Genomic DNA, 26,526 nt, shown 5'->3' with positions numbered 1-26,526 from the left:
TTTTGCTAATTCTATTTCATGTTCATCGATGATAAATTAATAATTTTCGATGAAAGAGACAGCATATTCATTTCTTATCAACATAAGAGGATTTTGATAATTTGTGAATGTACATAATTGTTTCGATAGTAATTATTATCCCTTTTCGTTTGCCTTAATACACAACTTCACCATTTTCTAACTTATCTTTGGGTTGAATTGATTCTTCAATGGAGGTAAATATTAATAGACATTTGGTTGTGATTGGTGCAACTATTGTTGTTGATCCCAAGTATCCAATTATATGAATTGAGTGCTTGTGATGCCATAAATAAATGCACAAATATTTTTTGTCTTCTTTAGTTAGTCGCATTTTCTTGTTCTATTTTTGCTAAAAGTGCTTTTTCTTAATTTTTAATACTTTTCGTCGTGGTCAAATTTATTACATAAATTACAATTAAAAAGATGTTTATTTCTGTACGAACAATATTTCTCAGCATGGTTGGTTCTTTCACAATAAGAACAAGGCAAAAAAGTTTATTTTCTTGAAGAACCTTCAATTTTTCCTCTATTGTGCTGGAAAAACTTCTTGTCTTGTGGGTTTCTAGAACTTCTTAATTACTATGTATTTTTCTTGAAAAAAAGCCTTTAGTAGTTTTATCAAATCTCATTGAGACTTTATGCATGGTTGATGGTTCTGTATCTTGTTGGTTAACTATAATAGTGAGACTCTGCAATACTATAAAGTTGGGAAGAATTTGAACTAAATTTTTTAATGATTTGACCTCAAATTTTAAGGCAATGAAATCATGATATTTTATACAACCTTTCGATTTTTAAATGTCTCATCAAGATGCCTAGCTTATCTGGTTTATAACATCCATTAACATATTAGAATAATCCTTGACAGTTTTATTATTTTTTATCTTCATCAACCTAATTTCTTTAATTGTATTTCTCAATGTGAGGAGCCTAATAGTTCCAACCTTGTAATTATTAGTCTCCTCGATCAATTTCATCTTGGAGCTTGTCCTATACTTCTTTAAGTGTTCCTAATTAAGTCCATGATTTTGATAACAAAAAATGTGATTTGTTATTCTAATTAAATAGGTAGCTGATGATTTTTTCTCTCGTCAACTTTCCCTAGGCCTCCTATGTGATTTCCCCTCAATGGTGGTTGATCGACTTGGAAAATATCACAATATTTCATAAACCTTGAGACTTTAAATAAAACTTCATCTTGCTAGCTCAAATGTAAACATTAAAATTATAAGTGAAAAATTGTTAAAAGTAGACATATTTACTCTAAAATGCATCAAGAATAAGCTACTTAACCTCAAAGTGCTTCAATTAAAAAAAAAACTCAATGAACTTGAGTCATTTAATTTGATAACACACATTGAGTTTAAGGGAAAAATCTGGATTTGATGTGATTAAGTTTTAGATTGAGAATTAATCTTAGAGTTAACCTAAAAAATAAAAATTTGTAAAAATATTTTGAGATCTCTTCAAAGAACAAAAGGTCTAATTAAGATAATTAAAAAAATTTGCCTCATGGCTTGTTACAACATGAGAGAACTTTATCGATTTATGAAGCCAGCTTTGATATAGTTTTTTAAAGAACCAAAAACCAAAATAATAAAACTTGCATGGATAAAGTTTGAAAGATAAAAAAATGAATACAATATTTCATAAATGAGAACCTGTTTATAAACTTACAACCAATATGAAAGTCCTTAAAAAATCTCAACTACTATGAGATTTTATTTACTAAAAATAAATAAATAGCAAGTTTAAGAGACTTACTTAAATTTCACATTTAAAAAGAAAACTCTTGCACAGCTATAAGTTTTAGAGATTTGTGTGATTTCAGTACTGCTCTCCTTACAAGAAAAACAGTTTTGGCGATTGATTTCACATTTTGAAATTCCACAGCATTCAACTACAGAATCAAAGTTAGGCTACCAACCAAGCCACACTTGGAGAAGTGTGTGGGGAGCAAGAGAACTCAGACCAAAGCCTTTTGATTTGTCTCCACTTAGTATTCGCATAACTGATGATCAAATGTGTCACACAAGAACTGGTTGTAATTCCTTTTCTGAGGGAATTATAAGATGATCAAATGCTAGGTCTAGGAGGAAATTAAAAGACACTTTTTCAGAACCAACACTTGTTTCCTTTAATTTGTCAATAATTAGGAAAAGTGGTAATGTAGTTTCTCATTCTTTAGCTGCTTCTGCTAACTCTATGTCTGACAACTATATACTCTTGGTGGAACTCCCCAAGCTCATTGCATTGTATTTCTCTTCATGTAGATGTTGGTGCAGCTTCCTGTCATTGTATTTTTAGAGACCATCGTGGTTTAGTTATTGGGTGCTTCTCTGCCCAACATCTAGCTTGAATGTGGTGCAAAAGAGATGGTCTAACATCTAGCTTGAGTGCAACTCGCAGCTAGTTATTCACGCTTGTGCTGATCTTTCTATAGTTCCTTGGGGCCTTCGTAGGTGCTGGGAAAATTGCTTTTTTGCTTGTAAAAATATATTCTCTGTTTATTTTTCATGTCTATGAGAAAGGAAACTCTTGTGCAGATATTCTAACCAATCACGGGACTATAGATCAATCTGATTTTTTGGTAGGGTGTTCCACCTTTTGTCAAGGGGCTCTCCTCTCGTGATAGGATTATTTTATCTTCTTATGGGTTTTCCTAATTTTGGTTAATGGGTTTTGTTACAGTCCTCCCATTTTGTTCTTAGTTTTCTTTCCTTTTCTTTTAATGATATTCGGTGTGTTTCTTGCTAGTTTGTTAAGGGGTGTCAACATAATTTAGATGTTTTTGCTGGCTAGTCGTTCACACTAGTTTTATATAAAAAAAAAATTGAGTTTTGTTTCTTTGTTTAAGAAAAAACTATATATCATACTTGGATTTGAGTAGTTTCCATACTCAACTTGAATAAACTAGTATTTTACATCAAATTAACAAGAACAATATTTGTTTTTATTAATTAAAATTTATAACAAATATTTTTTATTATATAAATTATATTATAATTAAAAATTATAATAAATATATAAATTATATTTTGAATTTACAATAGAGGACTCAAATTATATCTTATTTTTAATTATTGACAAATTCTTTTTAACAAACTATTAAAATTTATTTTAAAGATAAAGATAAAATATGGTATATCAAAAGAAATAAACAATTAAAAAGATTAAGTATACAAATAGACATAAATGGAGAATAACTTGGGATGATGATTTAGCTAATAATTTTGTTTATAACTACTAAAAAAGACCTTTCAAAAATATTATATAACACATTTTACAATGATTTTTAATTGTCTTTGAATTTATTATTTTGAAAAGTATTAATTTTTCACGATCATTTTTAAATTGTCTTAAAATCTTGATTAATATATCGATCCTTTAAGAAATGATCTTACCATGTGTTATTTTTGTTTAAAAAATGTTAAAAAACAAAAGGATTTAAAAAAACAGTCTATACCATTTTTTTTAATGTTTATAATAGTTTTGTATTGGAAAAAAATTATGTTACAACTCCATGTGTTTGCACTCAAATGATTATCTATCATACAAAACATATATTTAAAGGGAATATATATTCACCGTAGCTTTACAGATTCCACAAATCTAAAATCTTTTTATATCTGCTCCTTCATTTAAAGGGAATAAATCCATAATAAATTCAATAAATATTAGGATTTTCCCTATCTTTGTATTGAGCACATGAACTCCTATACTAATAAATAAAAATTTACACTTAATCCTAAAACTGATATATATGACTTTGCCGAAACTATCTTCTTTGGAAATTCAAGAATTTGATGCCATAGGCAAAAACGAACACGAAGAGGATAACCCAGCCTACATGAGCAACCGCAACAACATGAAGGAAGTCATAGTCAAAACCCTAGTTTTGTTTAAGGAATTCCTTCAATTACATGCTTCCAGCACCTTGTATCTCCAATTCTGCATTATTGTCACCCAGTTGTGAGGTAATAAGGCCATATAGTGTCCAAGAAATAGGAAAAGCCCAATAATACCATCTCCACCACACAGGAATTTGCTGCATAACATTCAGTTAGGATATATAAACATAAGTTTTGATAGGCAAAAGAAAGAGTAATATTTGTAGAACTAAATGATGAATTACATGTCAAAATGACAATTATCACATATATTTAATGGGAATATATATTCACCATAGCTTCACACATTGCATAAATCCAAAAAATATTTTTTATAAATCAAGAAAAAAATGAAAATAAAGTCACATTTTGTAAGTAAAAGTAAAAATAGAAAATAAAAATTAAAAATATGTTCTCAAAATTAAGCAACTCCTAAAAATATGTTTCATTTAAGTGTATAAATAACATTATTTATTTGTAGTTTTTACAGATAAAATAGAGATGATAATTAATAAAATAAATTCTTAAATCAAGGGTATGTCCTTATAATGCCTACCTATGCAAATAAATTCATTAAGTGCTAATTTGTGGTAAAATGACCCATAACTGTCTCTAAAGTAATTCGAAATATGACATAGTTGTCTCTATAAGAACCAGTTATAGTGTGTGTTCTAAATTCCTAATTTTTTGCATTCTTCCTTCAATTCAAAACACTTGCACAGTTGCAGTGCTAGCTGGTTAACAATACTGGTCCAACCCCAATCCCTTTCCTTTTTTTTCTCACCCCACTTCGATTCCCCAAACTCCAATAATGGAAATCTGAAAAATTGAGAGCCCCACCTAAAGGCCTGATGATGAACTTGGAAAATGATATACCCTAGAAAAATGAAATGTCTAACTGCACTCCCTTTACCATTTATGTATATATAATATGTTTATAGTATCATATTTCTTTGCATTACTAATTGTTTTTTTAGCTGCTATAAGTATCATTTAACTAAAGTTTTTATGGTCGTTAACTGAGAGCTGACAAATAATAATAACAATAGTTTACATTTATGTGTATTGATAACAAGAGCCACGTGGTGATTGCAGTACCTATAATAGTTATAGCAGAAGTCTACTTCCTATGAATATATTATCTTTTTTGGCAAATGTCATTTGCGTATGATTCGGAGAACATAATTTTAGTTTTAAAAATACACACATGAAGGTGAAAAAAGCTTACCAATGACTAAGTCTTTTCTGGCCAATGCATTGTACTCTTTATATCTCGTATATACCCAACAGGAGTAACACCATTCAAGATTCTTCCAGCCAATAAAAGACTGGGGTACGAGCAACAAGTTGCCGCTGGACTTCTATTGATTCAGCGGGTCCACTTGCCATGCTTAACCTCACAGTAATGATGCTAATTAATATTATTACGAAAGATAATAAATTAAATTAAATAAAACTATAAACAAAGGCTAGAGCAGGTGCCAAACTAACTTGGAAATAGAATCCAAAACCTGAATAGTCACAGATGTTCCATTAGGGCCTTGCAACAAGGATGATACTTCAAATGCTGATTTTCCCTTTACCTCCATGTTATTGGCAGCCAATATTTCATCCCCCTAGCAGACAAACAGCAAAAGTAAAGGAAACATTATATTTCCCATTTGCTTCAATTTGGTGAAACTAAAGGATAGAGTATATTCTGATAAATGTAAAGACGGAGAAAGGGAAGTTGTTTTGAATGGTTAAAAGAACGAATTATTACTAATATCCACATAACATATATTTGTGTGTTATTAATTCCCATAAAAAAAAAAAAAAACTTGAGTACATGTTACGTAAGAGAAATTATTAGATACCACCATGTACTCAAGATTAGTTGTGTGAACAGCAAATAACTAACCCAATGATTCCCTTTAAACTATAAATAACTGAATTTAAGTAAAGCTGAAAATTAATTCAAGATAGAATTTTGTCGAGAACTTATTTTAAGTATGAATTTGTCATATTTATATTGTTTATTTGAGCATGTAAAAGTATTACTCTTCAGGTGTCTGCTTGACATTGCCCTGAATGAAAGTATGCTAATGAACGCACGCAAAGTTGAAAAGTTTCTAACCATTTTCATTTTTATCCCCCTTTATTTTTCTCGCCAAAATAGAAGAATTAAAAAAGATGAAGCACGTGCAAGATTAGAGTTTGATACACAACAACAAACAAGATTTTTACATAAGCATGCTGTTAAAGGCATAGAAAACAACACAGGATAATCTTCAAACTGTCATATTCAACAAATGCAAAAACTTGATGGACAAAATAGAAACCAAATGTAAAACTTTCCTCTCAAGTTTTTTTTTCCTATTATCTTATAGTGACCCATGACTTGGGCAAGAAATTCACATGTATAAAATGTATCAACTAATCTATTTGCTCAATGAATGCACAGCATCCAACACCAAGAGTCAGAAGACACGTAGAACTCATCTAATTCGGCAGTGGCCTTTTCAGGGTTTATGTTGAGCATATATTGAGGTACGAACAGCTTGTTGAGGAGTCAAAGCTTTTCCATTTACAAGCACTTGTTCATAGAAATCCAGCCGTATAGATTTGAACTGGTAATGCTATTTTTATATATACATAAAAACAAGGTAAAGCCTTAATCAGAATGACCAGTTATATTGCAAAGACATTGAGGAATTAGCAAATCATGGCATTAAATCAAGAATATCTTTGTAGTAGTATGCGTATCTTCTCCTTCCAGGACAAATCAACATCACGAAAATAAGGACCAAGCAATGTATACACGAGAATGATTAATATAAGGATAAATAATTATATTTATCCTTGTATACAACGCTACAAATTCTTTCTCAAAAAATAAAAATTCAAATTTCAGTGAAAGTAAATTTTTATAAGGATATATAATAATTTTTATATATCTCCTTTTTTCTCTAAAATTACAACAATTTATATATTTAAAGAAGTCCATAATTTTTATTAGTTATTGTTACTGAACTTTTATTAGTTAATAATATAACTTTTATATACTGATATACAAAGTAATTATATTTATAGCATAATATATATGCACATATATATTATTTTGGTATATAACATATCATTATTCTTATTAAAACAAAATTAATTACTTTTTCTTTATAGAGTATAAAAAATTTGAAAAAAATCTTGTAATTAAAGAATCAAGAATTACTTTATAATAATGTCAATGCTGATCAGGGAGAAAAAGATACTTTGCAATTTGCACACTGATAAGTTCAGACTTTACCTTAGAACAGTGACAAAGGTTCTAGGATCGATGGAGAGACAACGAGGTTTGTGACTTGTGAGGGACTCAGGGAAGACTTCTTGTCTCTTTATATAAGCAATTAAGCCCATCAACTAAAAATATTCAAAGATATTATCAACTATCAAATATTAATACCATTTCTTTTCTTTTTATTTTTTCGTGGATTTTAATCCCTCCTTACTTTCACATTAATTAATGTTTGGAATTCATTAGACGAATAAACATAACTGACCTGTCAATATTGTGATACTATTGAAAATTATGTAGCTCTTATAATGTCGTTCTTATTTTATCGAATTCTATCATTTAATTATATATAATTTTCATCTCAAATGTTCAATGTAGGCATTTTTTATTTTTGTTTGCATTGTAATCATGACATTTCTTATTGAACATTATAGTGAATATTATTATAAATACAAATGTTTTTCATTAATGATCTTTTCAATGTCTCATCATCTCTATTATATAATTCTGGATTCTGCAAGTCTCTTTATATTTATATTATTGTATATTAGTTAATTGATTATTTTATATTCATATATAATTTATTTTATTTTAATAATAATAGGCATATGACTGAGACAAGTATGCAAATGGAGAATACTTCAATGTATGGATTCTTCAAGCCACGATCCATAAAGAGATATGGACAATCCCACTTTCAATAAAAAAAATTATATTAAGAAATGAATGCAGAATTTAGAGAGATAGATATATACTTAGAAACCTACTTGAATGAATAAGTTAAACTGAACAAATCAATTTAAATAATGTATGCATTATAATAACTTAATATTTTCCAATGCAATGCACATTAACAAATGGTCGTTATATATCCTAAAAACTGATGTTGTTTTCTACTCACCAAAAATCGTTAGTCAAACATAACATTTATTTTTTTAAAATCGATTTTGATTTATACATATTTTTCATTTTTTTGTTATTTCTTACTATACAATTGTTTTTTAAAAAATCGATGTTGTGTAGTTTAATTTAACATTATTTTCAAAAATTAATATTAATATTAATACTTTTATTGTTGGTAGTTTCAACATCAATTTATAATCGATGTTAAAAGTCTTTCCTAATCCATGTTAAAAAATAGTGAGATCATATGTAAATTAATTACTCAAACTTTTACAACTACTAGGTCGACTAGTGGATTTTGAGAGGCATATTATTCTTCAAATATAATTTTGCAGCTTGTATTATTGGTACGTAATAACTTCTTAAATGGCTCTGTTGTTCTATTATACTTTATTATATAATATTTATTCACATTAGTGGACCTTTGATTCCTCTTCCCGTGATGCATTGTCCAGAATAAAATCAATGGAACATTCTACATCAAATCTTATTTGGAATCAAAGTACTGATGAGGGAAGTAATCTCGTAAAGATTCCACGCCAAACATGATATAATATATATCCATCTTTACCTCGTTTTTGCTTAACCAATTAGTTGGGTACTTTTGAAAAGGAAAATTCGCAATCAAAATTCACAAGTGACTTGATCCCGTTGCACAAAGTCAAAAACTCTATCACAAGAACAAATCACTCCTAGAAGCGTATGCATGTATCTGCAGTTTTTCAAGATACATTCGCAACAGACACTAAAAGGAAAGAAAAGAAAAGAGGCCTACTATTAGCTACAGCCTAGAATCACAAAAATAACAAATGAAAATTCCAATCACAAGCTTTGTGATGTGATCCTTCTGGGAACGAATCGTTTGATACACATCACATTATTTGATATGAGAGCTCATTTCTTTTTCTTTATTTTAAATATCAACATAGAATATAGCAAATTACTATATAAATTTGCACAAAAGATAGATGGATTCGTTAGGTTAAACAATTATGGTATGTATCATTGAATATAATTATATCGTTATCTTAAGTTGTAAAGCAATTCCTTTAATGAGTTGATAAGATTTTTTTTGGAAGGGTTTATAACATTATTCAATATAATTATATTGTTATCTTAAATTATGTTAAGCAATTTTTTTAATGAGTTGATAGAAAATAGTTCACGTGGGGCATTAATATATCTGTCATGTGATATATTTGATATTTGAAAATTCAGAATCCCTTTACACGCACATAAAAATTGTAAGTTAAAATTTCTAAGTATTTTAATTTACAATTTACTATTAGGAAGTAATAAATTTCATCATATTGTCTCGCCAACCTTCAACAATACATCGATAATCTTATGGAAAATTAAGGCATGCTTTGCTTATATATGGCTGGCTATATAATCGAAGCTTCATGAGCACAGGGCAGGCAAATCTAATGTATATTAGTTGGTGGAATATGCAATGCTACCAAAAAGTAGGATTTCATAATCAAAGGAAAATGGTACGAAACGTAATTTCACCATTATCCAATTTATAATTCTGAAAGGCCAACCATTAGTTCATTAAAAAAAATTTACATGTTTTTCCGTAACAAAAAAGTTGATTGCCTCCAACAGAGTTTGTGGTAGACTTGGGACATTAGTCTTTATTTTAACAATAAAAAATACTAACAATTACCAACACATTGTCACCAACCAGTTAAAGAATGAAACTAAAAAGTATACATGAAAAAGTATTACCAACACCCTCACCATATATTTTTTTATAAGCAATTCTCAGCATAATTTTCAATGCTATTTTTTCATCTTTTAATTTTTTAAATTAAAAACATTTAAAAATAGGACTTGTAGAAAATGACCCAAGTCAATATATATATATATATATATATATATATATATATATATATATATATATATATATATATATATATAATTGTATTTATATTTGTATGAATCCATCAACATTTTTTTTTATTTTAACAAAAATATTTCTTTATATGCATCAGCTTAAGAATCGAACTCACAATCATAAGTTATTAACTATGTGACACCATGTTAGTGTACGAGTTATGATGCATATTAATGCAGGTTGAATTTTATATTTTTGTTAAAATAAAAATGTTAGACTATCAATTAGTTCTTTAAATAACCCTAACAGTGTGGCGTTCGCTCTTTTGTGTATCCTGCGCGAAGCGAAAAGATAGATGACCGCCAATATTTTATTTCAGGATCCGACAGCGTTGGTTTCATATTTTGGTCCGGTTATGAAATTGGCACTGTGATGAGTTTTTTAAAGTTTAATCCATTGTGATGAGATGACTTATAGTCATGAATTAATATGTAAATTATTTATATGAATTTTTTAAAAATTAATTTTAATATACAGATTATTTTTACTCACACAATCATCCTTTATTTATATATATATATATATATAACGTCTATGGTATATAACAGTTTAATTTTTAATTAAAAAAATTTGTACCACGTGTACAAACTTAATGGCTAAAGTTTTACCCTTAGAATATAGGATTCCTTTCCAGTGTTTGTTTCCCTTTGTTACATGATTCCAAATTTTGTCTTCCGCAAATTTAGGGTTTAACAATGATGATTATTCTTTCATGCATCTGTTGTTCTTCATTTAAGGGGTTGGAGACATTAGGAAGATGAAGCAAAAGCACATATGGAGTGCTCAACTCTTGAGTGCATTTATGGAAAAACCCTCAGTCATATACGGGAAGTGGAGGTCCAACACCATTGAACGAGGGTGTTCAAACAGATTCCTTTTCTGCTTACAAGAAAGGTACCTAAACAATTTCAGTGTATGATTATTTTATCTTGTTTAAAAATCTTGATTAAATACCACAATATTTTCTATTAAAAAAATCTTTAAAATCCTGATTGAATATACCCCTAGTAATACAAGGATGCAAAAACAAGTGAGTTCTAAGCATGTAGACATTTCGCTTTCCAAACAAAATTGTTATAAAAAAACAAAAATGCAGAATGATATATGTCAAAATTAAGTTAATTAAACACGGAACAAACAAGATCTTCCTTTAGAAAAACTATCTGGGTCTTCCATCCATCACTTCTTTTCTTTCCATAACACCTTCAGAACTCTAATTCCTGTACAAATAACAATGAATACAACAAGATCAGAACTTTACATGCATAATGTAAATACAACGTCACAGAAGGAAAACCATCTATTATCTATTAATTCTGTTTAAAATGCACTGGTACATAGTAATCAAATTCCAAATGAGACTGGTGGCAATTTCGTGTTATAGATAAAACAGCAGAAGTTTGAACTAACCTCCTTTTTGCTGGAACAATCAATCCTCTTTTTTCTATGCTTTTATATCGGTCCTTTATAAGGGTGCAGCAACCCTAAATATGAACCAACAAAGGTAAGGAAAATTTACTTACGTTACGTGTTTCGTAAAAGAGACACCAACCAAAATCATAGCAAGAGAAACACAAGCCTACCTTGAGCTTCCGAATGGATCCAGTTATCTCTTCACTTAATAAAACTTGAACAGGTGCAGGTTCAAACCTGTTGTTGGTAAGAAAGAAATTTATAAACATACATTCGTAAACAATCATAACTATGTTGTTTTATTCAAGGCACAACAGAAACTCCACCAAAACTTAACTGGTAATTTTAAATTGTACAAAGCTATAAATGGAATAATGATTTACTAATTATGGCAACGGAAGTAAATTAAGATATACAAAAAAGACTACTTGTGTTTTCCTAAGCGTGGTGGGCGTGTCTTTAACATCTCCTGTTTAGCAACTTGACGCCTAAGGTGTCTTTTCTTCTTTTCCTCGTCTTCATGCTCAATTTCCTGAACAATTTCTGGTATGCTGTAACCAGGATAAAAGATGCTTAAAAATAATCTTTTATTGTGACGTGAGTGAGTGAGTGAGTGAGTAAGAGAGAGTGGTCATATTACCTATCAATTTCCTTAGACAATTCCTTTATCTTCTTAGCTTCTGCTTCTTTTCTCTGTTGTTCTTTCCGCCTAGCTCTCTTATTCAATTCAACTCTAGTAACTCTCTTAGTTTTAATAGGCCTATCCCACGATTATTCAAACAACAAGAATACATCAGATGTTTAGAAAACACTTATATTAGTGCAAATACACCATGTATATATAATGCATTGATCAAAAGGATATTATGTAAACCAATAACATTTACACAATGTTTATTCCAAAAAATAGTAATGTGTTATCCAGAAGTGAAAAAAACATTATGCATCCAAGAAATTTAATTAGCATTAGAAAGAGAAACTACTAAGTAAATGTTAAGGGAAACAAATATAAGATCACAAATTCAATAGATACTTGAAAAAAATCACTAATATGCATTAGAATGTCTAAATTCAAATTCAACACAAAAGAATGAGAAAAGAAAGAAAACAAAAGAACAAAACATTATTTGACTTGATGGGTAACGTACATTGTCAAAAAATATAATAAAGGTGAAAAATATCATGAAGTAAATAAACAGTATTTAAACAAACTTCACAAAGTCAGACATAGCTCACTTTTTCTCCAATGCATCATCATCCTCATTTTCAGGAGTACTTTCATCGTTGTCACTCCTATTGTCCACATCAAGAAAATACATCTGACAAAAAAAGTAAATTATTGATGAAAGAAGAATCAATGACAGAAGTTGTACAAATTCAAGTGCCTAAAGCTTAAATGTGACAAAGGTTTCACCCTACAAGAATTATATAAATGGAGAGATTAAGAGAGTGAGACTAACATCTTCTTCGGCGATAGCTTCTCCAGGAACAGTTAAAGGCACGGGTTCAGGGCCCAGTTCATTTTTGTAGATTTTTTGCATTACTTCTGCAACGGCAGAAGCCAATGTATCCTGATTTAACAGGTAAATTTTTAAAATTGTTTGTCAAGATGCATGACAAAATATATCACAAAGAGCTGGGGAAAGCATCATTTCTTAAGAAACTACCTGGTGACTTTCATATGAGGGATTGAAAGAGCAGCCTGGGGGATCAATCTCTACTGCTGGGATAAGAGTAGGCTTTGCTACCTGTTGAACAGGTAGCCATCATGTTATCAACTACCACTGAAAATGCAGCAAAGATAAAATGCAATATGAAATCTACTGATTAGAATGGACACTGCTCTAAAGTATACCTTTTTCACCTTCTTGTCATCCTTGCCTGCAAGGCAATATCAAAGAATACTGTGTTTAACATCTCATAATTAACACAAAGTAAACCAAAACTTCAAATCAATAAACATACAAGATACCTTTATCATCCCATAGATCAAACATGGCAGAATCATCCTGAAAAAGATTATTAAAACAAGAAATGTTAATAAAACAAATTCTAACTAAGGTTTAAGATGAAAAGCAAAAAATATAGTTGCTCCATATTGTCCAAATAGGATTGCAGCTGAGCATTTCAAACATAACCAACTCCTACTACTATTCCATCCATTCTGCATTAATGGGCAGCATACTGACCTTATCACCATCTTGATTGGCCACTTTCAAATTGGATTTAGAGGCCACATTACGGTTTTTAGAACACTTCTTCAGAATAGAAGATGGCACTGGCTTAACAAACTGATTTTTCTGTAGCAGGCTATCACATCGGAGCACCCTCTCCCTATGTTTCTCGATCTTCTTCTTCACAGCAAGATCTAGCAGTTTAATCACATCATCAAATTAGGCAAACACCAACATATCCATGGATCAACAAGAATTCAAAGTTGTGAACCCATTCATGGTGAAAAAATCAAACAATATAATTTTCCTATGACAAACAACCAAGCAAAAAAACATTAGAAATACAAAGTCTAGTACACTACAGTGTAGCCAGAAACATCCAAATAATCATAATCAGTTATTTCCACCAAAGTAGTCAAAATCTCAAATAGCGATGTGAACACAAAATCGCCAAAGCGAGATAAAGGAAAGACTAAGCTGGTCTCAAACTGAGGCCCCCAACAAACCAAAGAAAAAGAAAGAAGAAAACACATAAAAAAACATTTGGGCCACATGGCTCAATTCGCTTGAAACCCTGACTCCTAGGACCCATCACCCGAAACCCTAACTCCTTGAGCAGATAGCTAAAATACTTCCCTTTGTTAGAAAATGAAAGGCAACCTCACATATGAAGAGAATGCAGATGGAGGAGTGGGTGGTCGATGGTAGTAAGAGGAATAAATATTCAGCCAGTGATTCTGAGGGGAAGTAATCAGAGATTGTTTTATGGGTTTTGCCATGGATGTATAAAGTTTTTTTGTCTAAATGAAGGACATGGAGATCTCTTGCTAAGGTACTATCTATGTTATTTCACCCATTTTCTCTCATCTTTCCCCAGTCTTATCATTTCAATCGAAATACTATAAGCTACAAATTCTGTACAAGAATCTCTGGAAACGATTATCAAAAAATGGAGGCGCACCGCACACAGAATAAACTAAAAAAATACTTCAATATATTGTAAACCCAAATTACTTTTAATTTGCATCTTGTTATTAAAACTAAATCTAGCTTTCGTGTCCTTGATTAGATTCGCATAATTTGGGGGCAGCAAATGTCTCATTATCAAAATATCAATTATAATATAGGATAGCAGACTGCAATAGCCATTGTACTGAGGCATGTGCCCTGTTTGCTCAGGAGTCAGGATTCTCACCTAACACCGAGGGTTTTTGGTTGTGGGAAAAGGTGAAATGTTCGGGACTTTGGGTTGGATAAAAATATAAAACTGTGAGCAGCTTTTAACTGAAGTTAGAAATATTAGCAAAAAGAAAGCATAATATGAGGTTTAACTTCCGACTCGAAAGTAATAAACAGCAAACCCGCACCACACCAACGTTTTTACATACATAGAGTTCCACATTCAAAGTATCACCGGTTTTGGAGATTTAAACCAATAACTAATTTCCGCCGGAAAACCTGATTGATCACCTTTAGCGGGATTCTCCCCTCCCATCTATGAGACTCAAACCCGAGACCTTAAGGGAGACCAAGTCCAGTACCACTTGGACAAACAACTTATTGGTATAAATATATCATACACTGATAGAAGGTTATGCAATCATGTCAACACAACTAACTATAAAATTGATCATCTTATTTTTTTTTGTTTTGAATAATTTAGACATCACCACACAACTCAAAACTAGTAATGAAAAACATGATTTTCCAGATACAAGCCAATAGTTACGATAAAAATAAAAACATACCCATAGAAGACAAACTGAGAAAGGAAATACCTTTGGACTTGTCTTCATAGAAGAGAGAATCGGAAGAAACGGCTTGTAGAGAGCCACCAGAAAGAGCGTCCTTCGTTGATTTCTCGAAGAAATCTTCGATCTCTTCGGTGCTGATGTTAGCTCTCCATGCCTTCTTACCCTTCCTTGACCCTTTTGCCTTCTTCCCCATTCTCACGCTGCAATGGCTTCGCTTAGTACACTTCGCGTTTTTGTTGCTGATTTCGAAGACGAGGGTTTTCGGAAAAAATCACGAATTCACGGTCCAGCTGGTGGCGGCAGAACATAAGAAGGTTATGTATGTTATGCATGGGCGTACCATATTGTCGGGCTCTCTTATATGGGCCTTGAAATAGGCCCAGCCCAAAAAGACGGCCCGATATCACTCCTTAATACTATATAATTATAAAAAATAGAAAAAAAAATATAATATTGAAAATAAAAAAGGATAAATATATATACATATACAGATAAAAAAGTAAAAAAAAAAAACTACATGATATGATATGTGTATCGTGATTCGTGATGATCATATATACTTTTATCCACTGGCATATACTAATTAGATATTTTTATATTTTTTTTTAGATATATTTCACACATTTTTTTTAGAATTAGCTAAAAAATATTTCTCACACTAATTTTAAAATCATGTTTAGTCAATTTTTTTATAGACCAAAATTTGCACAAAATCCACATATAAATCCTTTTTGTACAAATACATTCTTGAAAATTAGAACCATTAAATTAGCATTGCTCATAAAAGCAAAGCCTCTACACAAAAAATTGAATTTCATAAGATAATATCTCAATAAGATTGAACCTTTATTACTTAACATGGTCTCTTTTTTTTTCTGACTTAAAAATTTATGTTAGAAGTATTTATATATTACTTAACATGATATGTACTTATATATTACTTAACTTGATCTACTGTAACTACTGACATAGTATATAATTTTAAATTATTTATGAACTTTATTCTAGTCCCATATAAGTAGGTTTTTAGAATTTTTTATATGTAAAACATAAAAAAAATAAAATAGGTGAATTGTGTTTTCAAACTTTTTCCCAAATCCATTTTTTCCAACAAGGTTTGACATTAAAAAATAGGATCGTCCTATACAAGTTATAAAATAAGGTTTATACAATACCAAAAAAAGGGCTTATAAGAATATTTTGATGGACCATGTTTATGTCCAATTTATCTTACCCACATAATCATGCGACGCATCCTCTGCATTGGATTCTTTCTTCTTTCTTCTTTCTACAACCGTGACCAGAGATCAACCACCTTAAATTAAATCTATATGGGCACCAACAAAGTAAACATGCTAAGAAATGAATTCTTAAAACTAAAATACCTAAAAGGACGCAAAGATTTAAACCCCTGAAACGGTTTTTATGTAGAAAGATAAAAAGGAGATAACATTGACACATTGACAACACTCAGAAGCAGAACACCCATCTACATTCTTGCAGCCGTTGAACCCCTTTCCGCTGCCAGCAAACTCCTCGTTGTCGCTGGTAGCACTACGCCATCCTCCTCTACACCACCACTAATATTCGCCAACCGCAAGGTGACACGCCCCCACCGATATTCATCCGTAATAATTTTATATTTGAACTTGGGATCAAAAACAAAACTTACCCAACAATCTAACTTACAGTTTTTTCTTTTCTTTTCACCTAATCATTTTCGCAAACACCTAATCTACAATCACATTCACGGATCAGATAATAAGGTTGCCTTGGGTAACGGTCTTGTGATAGAGGAATCCATCATTGGCGAAGTTGCTGGATTTCAACATCAGAACACTGGGAGGCGCCACCCCGAACACGGTGCCAACGAGGTTGATATGAACATGCACGTTTCTCACAAAAAGCCCAAAAGCATGTGATTGAGGTTCGAATTTGGTGTGGGCCAATGCCGGAGATGCAGATGTCGAATCTGGGAGAGGATCAAGCGGTGGGTCAGATTCGATTTCTTCGCGGTATGGTGGTTGGGCTTGGCGGTGATGTTTCGATGGGTGTTGTTGTCGCATTGCATGGAGGGGTTTGGGTGGGGTTAGATGTTGGGGGTTTGTAAATCGGAAGAAGGGGAAGATAAAAGTGGGGGAGGTTGGTGGATGACGACGGTGTTTGCGGCAGGTAGGAGGGGAATGGCGACGGTCGGTGGAGGGGTCGCCGGAAACAGCGGAGAGGAAGGAAGAGTAAAGATTTAGTGTAGAAGGTGGATAATAGTAACGTGTACCTTAGATTATTCTTAAGGGTTCTAAATAGTGGTGCATTTTGGACCATCTATAATGGTTATCCACCCTAAAAATGACCTAAAAATAGATAATAAAAAAAAACTTACATAAACAATAAAGATGAAAGATATGACATACGAGAGTCAACACTACAAAGTTATATTGATTCTCATACCCAAAATTAATATTCGAATGAAAAACAATATTTTAAAATCATGAATAAAAACGAAAGATTGTGAATTTTACATGAACAAAAACCACCATTGATCCTAATTTATTTCAAACATTTTATCTTAAAATTCTCATATCCAAAAGAATAAATTTAGTCGAAAGTTAAAGATTTATAAGATTATCTAATGCACTGAAAAAGTAGAGAGAAAGTGATTCATTGTCCGGAAAGTGGAGCCAAGGGAAAGAAAAATAAGTAGAAACAAAAAGGCAAGTAATTAGTCACAAAATTGATTGCCCTAATTAACGGCCCAGATAAATCCTATTATTAATTGATTTTATGTAGGATGTGTGGGACACATGGCAGACCATGTACCAACAACTTTAGCATCATATCAAACCCCTTAGGTCCCACTTTCATTCAATCAATGTTGTATGTGACCATCTATCATGATTCATTTTGCCACCTTCCACTGTAATCAGTGCATTACCACTTACCACCATGCATTCATTCATTCACTCTCACCTCTTCACTTCTGTTTCAACTTTCAATGGATTTGCATCACCTTCTTCTTTTCCCCTCCCTTTCCTATGTAATCTTTCTACCTAGGGAGTCATCACTACCTAATCAATCAACAACATGAGGACTTTGAAAAATATACAAATTATGATGTTAATGTAAAATTTCAAGAGTGTTAACAATGAGTACTTTTTTGTTTAAAAAACAATGAGTACTTTTTAACATTTTTTTTTACTGTAAATTATAAATTTGCAAGGGAGTTACATTAAATTAAATGAAAAGTGATATATCAACTAAAATTTATATTAATTTTTAATAAATTTCAATTAATAATAAAAATATTAAAAAAATGTATTATTAGTTTATATTGGTCTTATTCAACTTTATGTAAGATTATTTTCGATAAAAGATTAGTGTTGTTTAATTTCTATAAAAAAAAAAGTGTTAGTAACATATGGTAATCTTAATATTTTATCACCCTTACACACATATTAACTATATATTAAAAAATCATATATGCTTCCTTATATAAATTTATGCCAATTGCACTAAATTTTTGGTTTGCATCCAGCACACCCCCAATCAATCCTTGCAGAAAATTGTACTAAGTTAATTTCTCGGACTCGCACATGCAGCCAGCCAAACATGACCACTGCACCCTTAAAAATTGACATTTAAAAATCTTAAAACTGGCCATAAAAACAACATTTTTAAAATTAAACTAAAGCGCAACAGCCCACATGTTCAACTAGTTTGACCATAAATGAGACGTTTTTATACTTTTTTTTAATTAAATTATAGTTTGTTATTCTGTATGATTTTATCTCAAATAAATTATTAAGTTAATTAGTTTATTGACGATCTATGATACTATGACTTAAAACTTTGACCAATTTATCCTTTGATTTGCTATGAAAACATTCATTGACTAATATTTGACATGCCTCTCACTAAGTTAGAATGAAAAGAAAAAATATATAGTATTTAAAATGTTAAATACCGAGAATTGAACTAAGCCCTTCTATTCAGAAGTCCTTGGCAAGGAGAATCGAAGAACCTAATTAACATGCAACCACCTTGCTTTTATGGCGTACGATGGAGATGCTGCATGTCAATGAAGACGAGGCAAAAGTTTGTTTCAGAAGTGAGTTGAGGTGCAAAGAGAAGCGAATTCGTTCAAAAGATTAAGGCCAATGAGAAGGATTGAGGCTCTAGACAAGGCAGGATTAGGAGAAAAAAAGATAGATATCGTTAACAATTAAAATTGATTTATTTATAACCATTTTCAAAGGTAGAAGCACATACCGAGTATTTTTATTTTTTTATTTCTTTAAAATAAAACACAAATAGATTATTGTCTTAAAATAAATAATAAATATGAAATAATACTTTTTTTTCATTTATAAAACTCAAACTCAAACAATTATTTTGAAAGGTAGTTGCACTTACTTTTTAATTTAGTTCCTATAATTTAAAACATGTCAATTTAGTTCTTATAATTAGTTTTTTTAATATCCAATCTGGTTCTTGCCGTGAAATCTCCTTAAGGTTGTTTGTTCGACCACAACATACTACTGCTCATTGAACTTGTCTCCTCTTGCCCTTGACGACATATTAATAATTTTAGCTTCTAATATTGTAACACCCAAAACAACTGTCATCACGAACTGAAGACAAGAACTCCAACTCAACCTAACCTATGTTGCTCACGGGTTGTAGGTGGAGATCCAAACCTGATGATTTTTTTTTGTCCCTTTTTCAAGCTTTTTTTTCAGTTGTTCTCATGTTATTTCTTAAAAATTAAACAATTTTAAATTAAATTATAAAATTAAATATTAACCCAAATTAAATAGATAAATGTGAAATAACTGAAAAAATGACAAAAGAGAAACTAATTTGGCGGAGATCCACGTCTTCTTGAATTTTTTCTCTACACAACACTTCCCTGACGTCACAAACGCACCCCCTCGAAACCCAGACGCCATGGAAAGTCACATCTACAGAACTCTACAATAAAAAGCTATGCCATTGATCGAACAAACGACGTTAGCAGTCATTTCACAAAAAAGATCAAATTAAAAGGAAAACTAATACAACTATAGAGATTAAATTACTATATTCAAATCTACAAGTATCAAATTCAAAAATAAGCATAACTATAAGAGCTCTCAAGGTTATTTAAACCAAAAAAACAAAAATTCTTAGATGTTACTGTTTTTTTCCCCTCTACATAAGATTCATTCAACTAATCCATACCTTTTAAAAAAATAATTAATCACATTAAATTTATTGATAATTTATATTATTTTTTTAATATTATTCTTCATTTTTCTCTTTACTTAATTATTTATTACCTGATTAATTAATATGACTTCTTTTATTTATTCTTTGATCCTTATAAAAAATAAAGTGTAATAATTAACAATATTATGAGAAATAAATAGTTAATATATCAAAATATGAAAATACTATCTTATTAAAAAGAATAAACAATAAGGTAAAAATCATCGTATAAAAAAGTTAAAACACTCCATATTGAAAGACACTATGACTTTTTTTTTTTTTTACTAAAATGGAGTTGAAGACATACTTTAAAAAGTAGGTGTTGTTTTGTAATCCATGCTGCCACAAAGTTTCTTTTTATCTTCTTTCTTTATTCTTTTACCTCAAAATATCCGGCGGTTACATTACAAGATGATTACACACATTTATTACTCCTCCTCAACCTCATCACTCACTCCCATCATCCCCATCCACCACCACCTTTCTCTCTGAACTCAGTAACTCACCCCCAATGGCCGCAGCCTTAGAGTGCTGGTCCAGCCGCACCACCACGTCCGCCGCTGCCGCCACCGACGACGACACGGTGGAGCAGGTCCTCATGCGCACCCACCACAGATCCGAGGGAACCACCACCACTTCCACCCACAACAACAAAGACAACCTTCCCTCCGCCATCCCCGTCCACAAGAAGCTCCAGAAGCTCACTCGCAACGTCTCCGAAGCTATTGCTTCTTTCAGAAACTCCCTCAACCTCGATTCTCCTCCTTCTTCCAACGCTGATGCTTCTTCTCGGAAACTCGCGTGGGGAAGCGTTGTTCGCAATCTCACTCAGCTTTACCCTGGAAGCCAGCTCCCCGAGAAACTCATGTCCAACATTCGCAAGCATTACGATTCCTTGCCCCTCAGGTCCCTACATAAAATGCCATCCCAAGTTCGTTTTTTTTTTTTAACTAGCTGTAGTCGTCGCAGTTGCAGTTTCGTCGCGATCCTTGATTTTACAGAAATAAGTATTCGTAACTGCAGTTGTGAAGCAGTTGCGAGAGTTAAGTTATTTTTTAAGTAACTGTGTCGCGATCCTTGGTATTACAGAAAATTTGTATTCCCAACTGCATCACAATTGCAGTTGCGAGACTTTATTAAATGTCTTGAGATGTGACTGATTGTCTGCAACTGCAGCTGTGATACAGTTGTTGTGGAGATTTCAAAAACTTTGAGGTTGAGGCTAAACTGAATTTTGGGTTTTTTTTAAGCCTTGATGCCAGTCACCCATCTTGTCAAGCTTCAATCTTTTCACACCAATGCTTGATCTTGATTTCCACTTTTCAGTTTCCCATCATGGGTTTTGCTTTTTTCGCATTTCTATACTCTCCCAAGTTCACTCAAGTTTTTAAATTGTGTTTTCTTCTTCTTCTTTTTATTTTTTTTGATATTGCGGACAAATGTGGTTGATGAAGCCACAAGCCCGCAATTGCGGTGACAAACATCCCAAAAGCGTCAAGGCTGAAATCACGGTTACTGACTGTTTCTAAAAAAAATTTGAGCTCACTGCTTTAGCTTTTAATAACTTAAAAAGTCAACAAACATGCGTTATGGAATCATGGGTGTTTTGTTTTTTTGCTTATTATTGTTTTTTTTTCTAGTTTTAAAAAGGTGTTTTTTCTCTCAATGTTTTGCAGTTATGCACAGGCGGAGTTTGATATGAAGAATGTGTTTCTTCACATAAAGTTGATGGAGCAAGCTTCAGAGAGTGACCAGCCAGCGATTTTAATTCAAGAGGAATGTGATGGTGAGATTCAGGGGTCTGCTTTGAGGCTCACGTTTGCTTGCAACTCTCCGATTTCGTGGCCTGCAATGTCGGGTGCGTTGGATAGTTCCTCCATTTGCTGCAAGAGGATGCAGATCTTTGAGAAGAAGGGTTTCACCTTGGGGGTTGTGCTTCTTGTGGTTCTACCTGGGCATGATAAGTTGGTGAGGACCAGGGTTGAAAATGCTTTGAAGTTTGCCATGAAGAAGCCCAAAACCGGTGCCGTGAAGCTTCCCTTTGGGCTCTGTGGGTGCCAGGAAGAGAATTCTAAAGGAAGAGAGCTTGTGGAGATTGAAGAAGAAACCGGTGATGGTTACCGCGGAAAGGAGTTTGAGAATTCAAGCCAAAGGATTCAGCTTCAGGTGCCTTTGCCTTCTTCATCTTTTGTTGTGTCAGTGGATGAATGGCAGACCATAAAGTCAGGTGGGAATGAGATTGAGAAATGGTTGTTGAATTCAGATAGTGTTGAGTTTGTTGAGCAGATTGGTCCGAATTCATATAGGGGAGTGTATATGGGGAAGAGGGTTGGGATTGAGAAGCTGAAGGGTTGTGATAAAGGGAATTCTTATGAGTTTGAGCTCCACAAGGATCTTCTGGAACTCATGACTTGTGGCCATAGAAACATTCTGCAGTTTTGTGGTATTTGTGTGGATGATAATCATGGATTGTGTGTGGTGACCAAGTTCATGGAAGGTGGATCTGTTCATGACTTGATGATGAAGAACAAAAAGCTTCAGACTAAGGATGTTGTGAGGATTGCTGTTGATGTTGCTGAAGGGATCAAGTTTATGAATGACCATGGTGTAGCATATAGAGACCTTAATACACGGGGGATTCTGTTGGATAAGCATGGGAATGCTTGCTTGGGAGATATGGGTATAGTCACTGCCTGCAAGAGTGTTGGAGAAGCAATGGAGTATGAAACTGATGGTTATAGGTGGCTAGCTCCAGAGGTTTGTCCCTATTCATTCACACTCGTTTTATTTAGCAAAATACTTGTTGCAATTGTGAAAGTTTGTGTCACAGGATTATGTTCCATAGTCATATTTAGTTCTGTAGTGTCTTTGCCATGCATAGTCCGAAATATTCTCCAGCTGACCAGCTTTTTCTTTATAAGAAAATAAAAAAGTGAAGAATAGGATTTCAATTTGGAATCTATCATTTTTAAAAGATAGGGTCCCTCCTTCTCAATAGTGACACCTAGTCCTACACACCTAATCTAAATCCTCCTGGCTTTTAGGTAATATAATGGATGAGAATGTGTTCTATGCTTTTTAGCTGCTGTTCCAGAAAAATCTTTTGACATGTAATGGTCTGCTTTTTCTAAATATAGGGTGCAAAAATACTAATTCTTCTATTCTATGCTCATGGATTTTCTATATTCTTCCTCAATCAATAATTTTTTTTTTATATGCACCAACTATATTCTCACTTATTTGGTTAGAAATATATGATGTTGGCACAAATTATAAGATCGAAATCTCTCCAACATGGAAATGAAAATGATTGTCTGCTTGTGATGCTTATTTGACCAACTTGGTGTACTCCTTCAGTAATTTTAGAACTTTACCAATTTACCAGCACTGTAGCACCTGGTATTCAAACATTGGCTCAAGCCATTTTCTCTACCCCTTCTTACCCTGAAAAAGCAGTTTATGTCTTGCAGTCAACTAATGAAATTTCTTAAAACTTTCATTGTATTCTTCATGCGTTCAAGGAAGAATGACAGTTGTTATTACTGTCTGCCTTGTAAAGTTTAATGTCTGTAATCTGTTGATTCTCCTAAATAATGTTTCAGCAACAGTAATGTATAGGAATAGCATCAAATTGTTTCTCTCTCTGCCCAGCTTCTCTGTTTGTCCTCATATACACTAGCTAGTTCAGTGACAAATTCCAGTCTAAAGCGTTTTAGCTCTTTTGTCTTTTTTGTCTGTTCTTCATGTTTCAGTACACCTTGAAAAAAAGACATACTAGATGTTCAACTAGAGAGCAATTTAGAGTAACTTTTGTGTGCTTTATTGTCCCAAAGAATGCTATTTAGATCCATTGTATGCAAAGCAATGCTGAACTAACTTACATTTAAAAGAAACTTTATGTCACTTGTCCTGGCATCATTGTTTGAGCATGCCGAACATGTCTTAATAATTGTTTCCTTGCTTTCACTTTGTTGTGTTTACCTTTATTTAAGCACTCGTGTATATCATTCGGAAAATAAGTGTGCTTGTGTAATGCCAATTATACCAGAATTAATTCTGCGCTGGAGCCCACATGTCATAAGGCTTTAAATCTTTAACATGATCTTTGCCCCAGCACTCTTGCTATTTGTCCTACTGATAAAGGTACTCAGAAAGCTCTCACACCTCGTGTGCAGGCAGGAAAAAACATACAAAAGCTATCCACTAAAGCCATTCATTCAAAGAGAAAAAGTGATAACTGAATAGAAAGGCACGTCAAAGTTTTTTTTTCTCACGAGTGATTATTTGGTTGTTGTGGATAAACAATCTGGTTGTCATGCTTTATATATTATCAAGTCTTGCAAGAGAAAATCTCGTTACACATCACTTACAAACACACCAATTCACGTGTGTATGTGACAAACATTCATTTTGCGTGACCCAGGCCACCCACACACACAAATGAGTGAGATGACAAGCTGCCACTATAAATCTATAATAGATGTGTAGTTGTGTACTAATGTGTGCTTATGATGTATCTAGGCTCCTTTTTTTTTTGTCCTTTTGAGTGCATGATATTCTCTTTGAAGAATGAAAACTAGTGAGCGATTATATGTGGTAGATTTGAATTTTGCAAGGATCTATTAATTATTGATAATTTTCCTTGTAATATGATTTGTTTGGATGAGAGGAGAGAAAATGGAGAGGAGATGAAATATGGATAATAATGCATTTTCTTTTGTTCAGTGTAAAAAGTTTCACAAAGTCAACCAATCAAAAATATGATTTTTAAAATAATTATTGTAAAAGTCAACAAACTATGTTTGCAATAAGATGATAATGTAAAAATTCTTTACATTGTTGATGCATATAGTATTTATTTAATTCAAATATGACATTTTTTTAGTACACATTGTTTTCAATGCCCCCATGCTGACTGGTTTTACTCTCATTTTTTGTTGGGCTGGGAACAGATAATTGCAGGGGATCCAGAGAATGTGACAGAGACATGGATGAGTAACGTTTATAGTTTTGGGATGGTAATTTGGGAGATGGTAACTGGTGAAGCAGCTTATTCTTCATTTTCACCTGTACAAGCAGCAGTTGGCATTGCTGCATGTGGCCTTCGACCTGAAATCCCAAAAGACTGCCAACAAACTCTAAAACACATTATGACAAAGTGCTGGAACAACACCCCTTCAAAACGTCCTCACTTCTCTGAAATTTTAGCCATATTGCTGCGACCAAACAACAACAATAGATAAATTTCTATTCTATATATAACAAGTTCATGGATAAGGAAATGATAACAAGTCCATGGAAAAACATGAATCTCCGCCATATGCTTTTATGGCAGTAATGAAGATGTAAATTTTCTGCTTTTCACAATCTTGTATTTACTATCATCTCTTCTTGATATCATAAAAAATCGAAATGCCTGTCATCATAATTCTACTGTTTTTTTTCCTGTATTATGATTGTCTGAAAATGGAAATATAATACAATAGTGAAAATTTTAAGTACCATGTTTTTTTTATTATGTTATTGATGAAGATATTTACTCTTCGTGATCCAACATAAGTGTCCTCTTATATTATTTTAGAGAGAAAAAAAATAATAAATAAATAAAAGAAAATAGTAATTTAACTAGTACTAATCTTATTATTTTAGAGAGAAAAAAATAATAAATAAATAAAAGAAAATAGTAATTTTACTATTACTAATCTTATATTGAAAAGTTAAATAGAATACTTATTTTAGAATTTTTTTTATATGTGACACTTATTTTAAGATGGAGTAAGTATTATTTTTGTTAATAATTATTTTTTATTTTTTATTAAAAAAATTATTGATTGCTTTTAGTGTAATTTTTTTTAATTATATTTTTTTATTCACAAAATTTGAATAACTGATCTTAACTTAAGGGGTGCAAATCTAGTTTTACTAATATTAATTAATGTAATTAGTTTAAGTGTTT

At 32.0% G+C, this 26,526-nt stretch overlaps 2 protein-coding genes across 3 annotated transcripts; one reads left to right on the top strand and one right to left on the bottom strand.

The window, feature by feature from the left end:
* Positions 1 to 10,927: 10,927 nt before the first annotated feature.
* LOC114396838 (ribosome biogenesis protein NOP53-like) lies at positions 10,928 to 15,616 on the bottom strand. The gene is made up of 12 exons (XM_028359031.1): positions 15,351 to 15,616; positions 13,588 to 13,766; positions 13,371 to 13,407; positions 13,254 to 13,279; positions 13,066 to 13,146; positions 12,859 to 12,969; positions 12,635 to 12,717; positions 12,039 to 12,158; positions 11,827 to 11,949; positions 11,569 to 11,635; positions 11,396 to 11,469; positions 10,928 to 11,205 (listed from the first exon to the last, which is right to left on the bottom strand). Exons 1-12 carry the CDS (start codon positions 15,517 to 15,519, stop codon positions 11,199 to 11,201), a joined length of 1,077 nt encoding a protein of 358 aa, XP_028214832.1. The 5' UTR covers positions 15,520 to 15,616; the 3' UTR covers positions 10,928 to 11,198.
* Positions 15,617 to 20,921: 5,305 nt separating this feature from the next.
* On the top strand, positions 20,922 to 25,998 carry LOC114396829 (serine/threonine-protein kinase STY8-like). 2 transcript variants are annotated; one of them, XM_028359025.1, is made up of 4 exons: positions 20,922 to 21,476; positions 22,247 to 23,327; positions 24,746 to 24,819; positions 25,523 to 25,618. In XM_028359025.1, the coding sequence occupies exons 1-3, from the start codon at positions 21,082 to 21,084 to the stop codon at positions 24,809 to 24,811; spliced, it is 1,542 nt and encodes a 513-aa protein (XP_028214826.1). In that variant the 5' UTR covers positions 20,922 to 21,081; the 3' UTR covers positions 24,812 to 24,819; positions 25,523 to 25,618. The 2 variants fall into 2 exon arrangements, with proteins under 2 accessions (XP_028214826.1, XP_028214816.1); XM_028359015.1 differs by lacking the exon at positions 24,746 to 24,819 and having other exon boundaries at positions 20,926 to 21,476; positions 25,523 to 25,998.
* The last annotated feature ends 528 nt before the right edge of the window (positions 25,999 to 26,526 follow it).

This window comes from Glycine soja, chromosome 2 (assembly GCF_004193775.1).
Source record: "Glycine soja cultivar W05 chromosome 2, ASM419377v2, whole genome shotgun sequence".
Lineage (NCBI taxonomy): Eukaryota > Viridiplantae > Streptophyta > Magnoliopsida > Fabales > Fabaceae > Glycine > Glycine soja.
Note: the sequence above shows the minus strand (reverse complement) of the source record. Positions and strands in the feature narration are given on the sequence as shown.

Excerpts from the sequence above, each read along its gene's own strand:
- LOC114396838 (XM_028359031.1), bottom strand. The coding sequence starts at position 15,519 with ATGGGGAAGAAGGCAAAAGGGTCAAGGAAGGGTAAGAAGGCATGGAGA. Across the intron at positions 13,280-13,370 it reads TGATCTATGGGATGATAAAG|GCAAGGATGACAAGAAGGTG; the intron begins GTATCTTGTATG and ends ATTGCCTTGCAG. Across the intron at positions 11,636-11,826 it reads CCACGCTTAGGAAAACACAA|GTTTGAACCTGCACCTGTTC; the intron begins GTAGTCTTTTTT and ends TACCAACAACAG.
- LOC114396829 (XM_028359015.1), top strand. The coding sequence starts at position 21,082 with ATGGCCGCAGCCTTAGAGTGCTGGTCCAGCCGCACCACCACGTCCGCC. Across the intron at positions 21,477-22,246 it reads TACGATTCCTTGCCCCTCAG|TTATGCACAGGCGGAGTTTG; the intron begins GTCCCTACATAA and ends AATGTTTTGCAG. Across the intron at positions 23,328-25,522 it reads ATAGGTGGCTAGCTCCAGAG|ATAATTGCAGGGGATCCAGA; the intron begins GTTTGTCCCTAT and ends GGCTGGGAACAG.